At 39.5% G+C, this 10,058-nt stretch overlaps 3 protein-coding genes and 1 pseudogene across 6 annotated transcripts; all 4 read right to left on the reverse strand.

Annotated features, from left to right (window-relative positions):
* Positions 1-867: 867 nt before the first annotated feature.
* LOC117621035 (chlorophyll a-b binding protein of LHCII type 1-like) lies at positions 868-1,908 on the reverse strand. The gene has a single exon (XM_034351296.1). It carries the CDS (start codon positions 1,770-1,772, stop codon positions 969-971), a length of 804 nt encoding a protein of 267 aa, XP_034207187.1. The 5' UTR covers positions 1,773-1,908; the 3' UTR covers positions 868-968.
* Positions 1,909-3,987: 2,079 nt separating this feature from the next.
* On the reverse strand, positions 3,988-5,068 carry LOC117621036 (chlorophyll a-b binding protein of LHCII type 1-like). Its single transcript, XM_034351297.1, has one exon. It carries the CDS (start codon positions 4,970-4,972, stop codon positions 4,169-4,171), a length of 804 nt encoding a protein of 267 aa, XP_034207188.1. The 5' UTR covers positions 4,973-5,068; the 3' UTR covers positions 3,988-4,168.
* Positions 5,069-6,482: 1,414 nt separating this feature from the next.
* Positions 6,483-7,321, reverse strand: LOC117621038 (annotated as a pseudogene).
* A 645-nt stretch (positions 7,322-7,966) lies between these two features.
* On the reverse strand, positions 7,967-9,924 carry LOC117620597. 4 transcript variants are annotated; one of them, XM_034350717.1, is made up of 3 exons: positions 9,747-9,924; positions 8,777-8,822; positions 7,967-8,651 (listed from the first exon to the last, which is right to left on the reverse strand). In XM_034350717.1, exon 3 carries the CDS (start codon positions 8,625-8,627, stop codon positions 8,103-8,105), a length of 525 nt encoding a protein of 174 aa, XP_034206608.1. In that variant the 5' UTR covers positions 8,628-8,651; positions 8,777-8,822; positions 9,747-9,924; the 3' UTR covers positions 7,967-8,102. The 4 variants fall into 4 exon arrangements, with proteins under 4 accessions (XP_034206608.1, XP_034206604.1, XP_034206603.1 ...); XM_034350713.1 differs by lacking the exon at positions 8,777-8,822 and having other exon boundaries at positions 7,967-8,631; XM_034350712.1 differs by lacking the exon at positions 8,777-8,822.
* Between the last annotated feature and the right edge of the window lie 134 nt (positions 9,925-10,058).

Raw genomic sequence — 10,058 nt, forward strand, 5'->3', positions numbered from 1 at the left:
AACTGTATGTATCATATGTTTGCATGTGCATTTCTTATAATTTATAGCTTTGTTTGCATCTTGAATGCTACCTAGTAGGGAAGGTTATATCTTCTACTCTCCATTTTCTACTGTGATAGCTTGCACTTGAAACAAAAATGTTTGCTTTGCCATTATGAATCCAATCATTCAAGCTCAGATTGAGGCTTCTTTGGTCCCCTTCTCAACTAAATTGAGTAAATTTTAAGCCACTTCATTTAAAAATAATAATATGAATCTAGCAGCTTTGCACATGGATTGATGAAGAGCAATTTTAGTTTCTCTCACATTTTATGCACAATGTAGCATTTGCCTATACGGATTCGGAAAATCGAAATCAAGTTACATCTTAGAATGAATGTGATGGTTGTATTGTATGAGATATGACACTCTTAATTAAATGGAAGTTCTATAATCTTCATTATTAGAAACTACAGAAATAAAACAATGCAGATAATTGGACATCCGAAGTTCTGCAGACTGCTGCAGAATTTGGTCTGTTGGTTCATCTGCTGCCTTCTCCCTGTTACTTTCTCTTATATAGATGCTCATGAGTCATATGCATGTCAGTTGGGTTGATTTTGAAAGTGTCCTCTCTCTTCTCCAATGCGATTCGCACCTTTGCTTTGCCTCTAAATTCCAGTCCTTGCTTTTGTTTTTTCTACGACAAGATGAATTTTATCATTTTCTGGATGAAAACAAATGCCAATGAGGTTTTTCCCATTTCTTGCAGTGCATCATAATTCTGATTCACTTCAGTAATGTAAGCAAATTGAGCTTTATAAGTAAGGTGAATCTATTCACATGCAAATTTTTACTCCAAGAAATTGTTGATGTATTCTTTTGCACTGCTGACACCCAAGTAAGTTTCATAAAAATAACACATTAACAGAAATCCTGTTTCACAACAATTATTACAAATCTGCTTCTCTCTCTCAAAGTTCTCAGCCTCACTTTCCAGGAACAAAGTTTGTGGCATATGACCAAGCATTGTTGTTAACAGGGTCAGCCAAGTGGTCAGCCAAGTTCTCTATTGGTCCCTTTCCTGTAACAATGGCCTGCACAAAGAAACCAAACATGGAAAACATGGCCAGTCTTCCATTCTTCAGCTCCTTCACCTTCAGCTCAGCGAAAGCCTCTGGATCCTCTGCAAGACCTAATGGGTCAAAGCTCCCACCTGGATATAATGGGTCAGTGATCTCTCCGAGAGGCCCACCTGCAACTCTGTAACCTTCCACTGCACCCATCAAGATAACTTGTGTGGCCCAAATTGCCAAAATGCTTTGGGCATGGACTAAGCTTGGGTTTCCCAAGTAGTCTAGCCCACCCTCACTGAATATCTGGGCTCCAGCCTTGAACCATACAGCCTCACCGAACTTGACCCCGTTACGGGACAAGAGTTCAGGGAAAACGCAGCCCAGAGCACCGAGCATGGCCCATCTTGAATGGATAACTTCAAGCTCACGGTTCTTGGCAAAGGTCTCTGGGTCAGCCGAGAGCCCAGCAGTGTCCCAACCGTAATCACCGGGGAATTCTCCAGTGAGGTAAGAAGGGGCCTCGCCAGAGAACGGGCCCAAGTATTTGACACGGTCCGGGCCATACCACGGGCTGCCGGATGATGCATTTTTGGACTTGGATGCGGTTTTGCGCATGGTAACTCGGCCCTCACCAACAATGTTAGAAACAGAGGAACCGAGCTTGACAGATTGGCCAGCAAGAGAAGGGGAGGAGAGAGCCATTGTTGAAGAAGCCATTTGAGAAAAATGGAAGTGTATTGACTACTAAGTATTTCAGTCTCTCTAGACAATGGGGGAAGGCCGGGTGCCTGTTGTTGTTGTTTTGGTAGAGAAGTTGGTGGGTGTATGTATAGGTTTGAGGGTGCATGAGGTCCTTATCTTTGTGATATCTTCATCTCTTTTCTGATTGGTGAAAATGATGTTCAAGGATTTTCAAGACGGATCTCTTCGTTTGAGCTTTGATGCTTTTCCAGTTGGCTTGATATGCCCCACTACTTTACTTCCAAACAACAACAAAAAAAAGGAAAAATTAAAAATCTGTTTTGGATATTATTACATGCTTCGAATGAGCTCTAAGCCAATTGAATTTAGTCAGTACTGTTTGTGGTGGTGAGAAACGTCTTCATTTCCAGGTGGCTTGATGTGTTCCACTAGTTAGGTCTCAAGGCATGCAAGGAAGAAGAAAATATATCCGTTGATCTCTGTAGCCAATAGAAAATGGCCACATACTCTTTTCATGAGAGAGAATCTAAGGATGATAATTTGTAACACAACAGACAATTGGTAGCGTTGTTATCCACCATAGTTCTTCACATGAATCCAGAAATGACAAGACACCATAGTTCTTCCGTTTTCACTTTCTGATGGACAAATTTTCACCCTCCCTCACATGTATATATTTTTGGTACTAAATTATTGGAGAGAGGAGTTTACATAAATATTTATTTGGTGTTTGGAAATTTCGAACTTCTGCTCACATAAGTGGAGGTGAAAGAGCTATCGACTGAGTTATACCCTACTAATATTCACATATATTTAATCCAACCTAAAATGTCCACTAACACACACTTTTTTTTTAATGCGAGAAAGGAAACCAACAAAGACACGATCCTTTAGGGCACGCAAGCCCAAATAGGTCCAAATAAAAAGAAGAACTAATAGAAAGAGGGAGACCACTCTCCCACAGCTTCGAAGGCGAAAGCAAATGACCAAGGGAAGCAAGAGCATCTGCAACCTCATTGACTTCACAAAAGACATGAGAGAAGGAGACTTGATCACATAATGTTGTGAGATGTATAATATCTTGGACAAGCTGATTAATGCATGAGGAAGTCCAGCATCGCTTCAAAACTGAGTCAATGACAAGCTTAGACTCTCCATGAACTAAGAGTTTGGACCAACCCTTGGAAACAACATAAGCCAAGCCATCTCTAAGCGCCAAACATTCCACCACAATAATAGAATTGCGACCAATCTTCTTAGCACCAGCTAGCACAGCATAAGCATTATCATCTATAATAACAAAGCCAATCGTAGCGTAACTATTTATTTAGACAAAGAGTTTGTAAGTCAAGTAGTTAATAATATTATTATTCATCTATCCAGTGGCAGAGTCAGGATTTTGCATTAGAGGAGGCCCTTCAAAAAAATTTATAAAATAATTCAAATAGGAGCGCTCAAGCGCTAACTGGTTAATAAGTTAATACGATACTAATTACTCAGTTTATCTCACTTCCATAATATCATTTCATATTGATTAATAATTTATTCGTTCATTACAATCATAATTGTCCTTAATTTCATATTATAAAATAATTGAATATTAATCTCATCATCTACACTATTAAAGACGTTAATAATTTATATTCCAACAGAGAGAATAAATACAAAAAAGTTCATAAATCCCAATATTAAAGTACCCTACTCAGACATGTAAAAAGGAAGGGGAAAAAATCACAAAGCTTAAGTTCAAACAAAAGAGGAAGAGAAAGAGAAAGAGAAGGGAAAAAATCTGGAGTTTTTAGTGCAAATATCATAACATAACCTAGTAGATTTAATTGAAAGTAGAAGAGTGATTAAGAAGTTTAATGATTAATTTATTTATTAAAAAAAAAAAGAACCTAATATATTGTTCCCTACGTGGCTGAGCCTCTGCATCTATCAACATGTCACTTCCATCTCTACGTTCGATTTCTTTATATAAAAATGATATTTATACTACAATTGTCGTCAATGAGATTTGAGTGAAGATTTACTTTTAAAAAAACATTAAATGTGATTAGTCCAAATGGTCATTGGTAACATTAATATATACTTTGTTGATCATAATATGTCACATAGCATTTTAATCCTTACTAATATGTACTGTCTTGAGTATACTATTAAATCTCACAGATTGGGACTCTTACCAAACAGTTAGAAGTGGATGAATATCAGTGAATTGAGAGCCAGGTGAACTTGTCAGCAAAACAACAAGTAGATTAAATGAGAAGCAATCTACAGAAAGGTGATAACTTATCCTTTCAGATCTTGATGACCACTAGAATTACAGTCTAATCCAATTTCATCAACATAATTAAGCACAATTGCCAAAACCATTAGGAAAAAAGCACACTTCTCTCTCAATCTCAGGCTCACTTGCCGGGAACAAAGTTTGTGGCGTATGCCCATGCATTATTGTTAACAGGGTCAGCCAAGTGGTCAGCTAAGTTCTCAATTGGTCCCTTCCCTGTAACAATGGCCTGCACAAAGAACCCAAACATAGAAAACATGGCCAGTCTTCCATTCTTTAGCTCCTTCACCTTCAGCTCAGCAAAAGCTTCTGGATCTTCTGCAAGGCCTAATGGGTCAAAGCTCCCACCTGGGTACAATGGGTCTGTCACCTCACCAAGAGGCCCACCAGCAATTCTGTACCCTTCAACTGCACCCATCAAGATAACTTGTGTGGCCCAAATTGCCAAAATGCTTTGGGCATGGACTAAGCTTGGGTTTCCCAAGTAGTCTAGACCACCCTCACTGAAGATTTGGGCCCCAGCCTTGAACCAAACAGCTTCGCCGAACTTGACTCCGTTACGGGACAAGAGTTCGGGGAAAACACAGCCCAAAGCGCCGAGCATGGCCCATCTTGAGTGGATGACCTCAAGCTCACGGTTCTTGGCAAAGGTCTCTGGGTCAGCCGAGAGCCCAGCAGTGTCCCAACCGTAATCGCCGGGGAATTCTCCAGTGAGGTAAGAAGGGGCCTCGCCAGAGAACGGGCCCAAGTATTTGACACGGTCAGGGCCGTACCACGGGCTGCCGGATGAAACATTTTTGGACCTGGATGTGGTTTTGCGCATGGTAACTCGGCCCTCACCAACAATGTTAGAAACAGAGGAACCGAGCTTGACAGCTTGGCCAGCAAGAGAAGGGGAGGAGAGAGCCATTGTTGAAGAAGCCATTTGAGGAAAAATGAAAGTGTATTATTTGTGAAAATCTTCAGTCTCTCAGACAATGTGAGAGGACCGAGTGCTTGTTTTCTTTGGGAAGAAGAGACGTTGGTGGGTATTTGTATAGGTTTGGTTCAAAGGGTCCTTATCTTTCTGATATCTTCATCTCTTTTCTCATTGGAGAAGACCAAGTTTGAAAATCTCTACCCTTCCAGTTGGCTTGATATGCTCCACTAGTTTATTACTTCCCAAAACAGAAATAAAAATTAGTATCAAATTTGGAAATTATATGCTTTGATTTCTAGCCACTACTAGAATTTTGTCCACGCACACTTTCTTAATTTCCAGTTGGCTTGATATGCTTCACTAGTTTTTCTCCAGGAAAATAAAAAAAAAAAAGAGATCAGAAAAATCAAGTTTGGATATTTTATATTACTTCAATCTTTGGCCAATGGAATTTGCCCACGTACTCTTTCGGATGAGGGTGATGAGAGGGGAAAAATCTGAGTATTCAAATGAATAATTTAGGGCAACTTTATTTTAAATGATTATGTCTAATTGAAATTGTAGAGAAAATTACTTATTTTATTATGTGTTCTAATCTAATAGTGTGTCAGTTTAGATGCAATATGGATGCGGTTTTGGACAAATGTGACGGTTTGATCTTAATTTAGATGTAGTTCTGGAACATAGCCAATGCCATAGAACTTACATTTCAGAGATTAGCACTACATATCATCAGCTTGTGCTGAGCCATAAACTTATAAGAGACTTCAGCTGCTGCTCTTACCATGGAGGAGAGTGCTACAAAATGTTGAGGGCATTTCATATTGAAGAGTACGGAAGTCTAGCTTAAGAGTTTAAAAGATTTTGGGCCTTTTCATTCATTACTAATTGATTTTTGGTTGATTGAAAGTTCAAATTCTAATATAATATTATGATAGGCTATTCATGTGCCAAGCCAAACAATCCCGCATATTCCCCAACAAGAATTGTTCATTGATTAAGCGCAAAAGACTCGACACGTGAGGGGGCGTGTTGAGAGTATCTCACATGAAAAAATGGAAGTCTATTTTACGATTTTAAAAGATCTCTTAAGTAAGTCCATAACAATCTTGTTTTTATTTATTTAATTAAGTTTAACTTGTATTAAACTCCATCACACACTGATATTGCATTTTCATGACAAGATGGATTGGCTGTGAAGGTGGTGCAATTTTTTATTTATTTATGGCATTTTACTTTTTATATTTATTCATCACCATTTTTTTGGTATGAGTTGGTGAAAACAAATGCCAATTACGAGTCTTTCCTCATTTCTTGCAAGTCACAATGTTGATTCATCAAGTTGTCAGAACTAAGAACATTTGAGTTTTTGAAGTAAGGTGAAAAATTCCCATACAAATGTATACTCAAAGAACATTTATCAGATTTGTTCTTATATTCCTCTGCATTGACCACCAAATTTCATCAGGAAAAAAAAAAAAAAAAAAAAAAGAAGAACACTTCAAAGAAACCCCATTCAAAACAATGGCCCTCGCAATTTGTAAAAACGCCTCTCTCAAGTTCTCCATGCACCTCACTTCCCAGGAACAAAGTTTATGGCGTATGACCAAGCATTGTTGTTAACAGGATCAGCCAAGTGGTCAGCTAAGTTCTCTATTGGTCCCTTTCCAGTAACAATGGCCTGCACAAAGAACCCAAACATGGAAAACATGGCGAGTCTTCCATTCGTCAGCTCAGCGAGAGCCTCTGGATCCTCTGCAAGGCCTAATGGGTCAAAGCTCCCACCTGGATATAATGGGTCAGTGATCTCTCCGAGAGGCCCACCTGCAACTCTGTAACCTTCCACTGATAACTTGTGTGGCTCAAATTGCCAAAATGCTTTGGGCATTGACTAAGCTTGGATTTCCCAAGTAGTCTAGCCCACCGTCACTGAAGATTTGGGTCCCAGCCTTGAACCAAACAGCTTCTCCGAACTTGACTCCGTTACGAGACAAGAGTTCGGGGAAAACACAGCCCAAAGCCCCGAGCATGGCCCATCTTGAGTGGATGACCTCAAGCTCACGGTTTTTGGCAAAGGTTTCTGGGTCCGCTGAGAGCCCAGCAGTGTCCCCACCGTAATCACCGGGGAATTCTTCAGTAAGGTAAGAAGGGGCCTCGCCAGAGAACGGGCCCAAGTATTTGACACGGTCGGGGCCGTACCACGGACTGCTGGATGAAACATTTTTGGACTTGGATGCGGTTTTGCGCTTGTAACTCGGCCCTCACGTCACCAACAATTATAGAAACAGAGGAACCGAGCTTGACAGCTTGGCCAGCAAGAAAAGGGGAGAAGAGAGCCATTGTTGAAGAGGCCATCTTGGAAAAATGAAAGTGTATTGTATTGAGGGTTGCCTTTTAGACAATGTGGGATTGCCAAGTGCCAAGTGCCAAGAGCGTTAGAGCTTCTTGGTGTTTGAGTAAGACGGTATATAATCCTATCCAAAAAAAAAGATACGGTATATAATCTGTATATTTATAGTGTTGGTGCATGGGGTCCTTATCTTATCTAATTTATATCTTGATCTGTTTTCTTATTGGTGAAAATGAAGTTCACAGATTCTCTCAATGAATCTCTTCCTTTGCTTCACTCCAGTTGGCTTGCCAGGCTCCACTGGTAAATTGTATTCTTCAATCTCTTTGTCAATTCTTGGTTGCTGTTCTATTTTGGATGTTTGATATGCCCTGACCTCTCTGACCAATAGAATTTTCCCACGTACCTCTTGGATGAGAGTTCTAAGAATGTTGGATAAGGAGAGAAGAAAACAGTGAGAAATCTATGTTGGCTTCATCAACTGGAAGCCCAAAATGAATGACTTATGCCCTTGATTTGTATACCAGAGGGTATAGACACAGATCATTAGCTAAATAATCTGGATTCCGAATTGATGCATGTCGTTTAACGAATGGGATCTATGAAACTCATGGTCATTATAAAGAAAAACAAAATAATACCACTCAGACTGAGGCCAAATAAAAAAAGAAAATGCCATTCAGATTGAGAATTCAATATAGCTGTCAATCATGTCGAAAGAAAAAACTGTGTAACCTAACATGAATTATACATAATCTATAATGTCCAGAGCAGTCCAACTCCGATTTAAGAGAATTCATGAATCCATTGCTTTGGTGTTGAAGATTTGAATATTCGGAGAAGCAATGCCCTCTCCCTTCTGCCTAGCTTCTTTGCACCATAACCCCGGAAAACACCAAGCTTAAGTGCTTTTTGCCCTTCTTCCAGACTTCCTTTTCTCACAGCCATCAGTAAATCTGTTCCTTGGGTACTAATGTTCTCTTCTTTCCCACTTTCACATTTCTCTTTGTCCACTACAGTTGAACTTGCACCATCATCTGCCAATTTTTCCGACTGATGTTTCTTGTCTTCATCAGTCTCAGCTCCTTCTCCACGGACGCTCTCATAACCATCAGGGCCATTGCTTCCCCACCATTTATTGGATGCAGTGGATAAACCATCAGATGGGAATCCATGTTTAAATTCATCATAGGTTGTATTTCCTTTAGTCAAGCTTAAGGTGAGTATATTCTGGGGACGTCCAGTCTGAACATTTTTGCTTCCTTGCTGCTGTGCAGGAGGAGAAACTGTGATGCCTTGTGATTTCGCCATTTCACTATCAGGGTGTTGACATCATTGCATTCCAAAAGTTAAAAGGAGTAAGATGAATGAGAAGGACGAAGAAACAAACACTCTTTTTGAGTAACCAAGAAGAGAAATTAAAGCCCTTTTTGAATTTAAAAAAAAAGAAAGGAAAATAGCTCTTTTGCACAAAACTTTAAGGCAATAAGCAACCCGAAAATCCTACTGTCAGGTAAAATGTGGTATGTTATTACAGCTATGAAGTTAATTGCAAGAAGAAGCATCCATCAAGGATAAGTTACAGATGGGAATAACTCAAAAGAACAATGAAAGAAGAAAGATTTTTTTCCAGGGAACATCAAAGATGAGTCAAAGAATTTGACAGGTAAATGACCAAGTGGAAAGCACCACCAGGGATCCATACACTAGTCAGACTCTGCTTAATACATATTCAATCCCTTATTAACATCTAAAGCTGAAGCCTTTCCGATGATTCATTAATGTTCTAAACGCGGGGGTTTTGAAGCATATCCAAAAATTTCCTTCTTTTAATCCTCAAGCATAATATATCAAGCCCAAATAAAATAAGCTCTTCCGTATAAATGCAGAAGTCTCTGCACTCGTAGTGTCTTTGACCAAATAGGAGAAATAGCAACCAAAAATCTAGCCGAGACTCGGCCAAGATCCAAACTTTGTGCCCCAATCTTTGGCATACAAACCTAGTTTCTCGTATCTTCAGAAAACCTTTCAATCTCTTGTGCGGAAGATTATAAGAATTTGAAGTAATTTTTGAAAAATGAATCATCATTGTTAAAGCGGCATTTTCTTCTCTACAGAAACACTTGAACACGCACCCATCAAATGAATTACTTAAAAATGCTAATACGCATTTCTTTCTAGATGGATTGTGGCCTTATGGAAGTACATTTCTAGCTTCCGGAAGCAAGAAAAGGTAATTCCAAAACGACATAGCTAAACGTTTAACATGACGGGGCAGCAAAACAACATTTCCCGAACCAATTTCCATTCTTTTCCCAGAAATTTTACTGTCCTCGTTTATTTTCTACCCTCGTTTCCCGGAAACCAAACAGAAGGCAAGACATCAAACACAAATTAAATAAATATGCATGAGAGATAGAGAGAGAGTACCGAGAGCAGAAGCGGCATGTCAGCGGGGAAGAAGATTTAATTCGATACTTGATGGGGGAAGAGAGAGAGAGAGAGAGATTGTGCTAGTTCTTAACTCTCGAAGCCGGGAAGGCGTTTGGTAATTGCAGTTTGCAACCTGAATTTTGGGGATTTTTTTTTTTTTTTCGAACCAACAAAAAAGACAGAATTTTGTGTTTTTTTCGGTTTTACAATTTTTCACAGTTCCAGCACACTCCTTTGGCCTAGGCAAGGCAACGGCCCACACGTGGCAAGATCGAGTCAGTTGAATTTAGTTTTTTTTTCCCCTTCAAT

The sequence above is a fragment of the Prunus dulcis genome, chromosome 3 (genome assembly GCF_902201215.1).
Source record: "Prunus dulcis chromosome 3, ALMONDv2, whole genome shotgun sequence".
NCBI classification, from domain to species: domain Eukaryota; kingdom Viridiplantae; phylum Streptophyta; class Magnoliopsida; order Rosales; family Rosaceae; genus Prunus; species Prunus dulcis.

Bases quoted from the DNA above. Each gene is read 5' to 3' on its own strand.
- LOC117620597 (XM_034350713.1), bottom strand. From the start codon at position 8,627: ATGGCGAAATCACAAGGCATCACAGTTTCTCCTCCTGCACAGCAGCAA.
- LOC117621035 (XM_034351296.1), bottom strand. From the start codon at position 1,772: ATGGCTTCTTCAACAATGGCTCTCTCCTCCCCTTCTCTTGCTGGCCAA.
- LOC117621036 (XM_034351297.1), bottom strand. From the start codon at position 4,972: ATGGCTTCTTCAACAATGGCTCTCTCCTCCCCTTCTCTTGCTGGCCAA.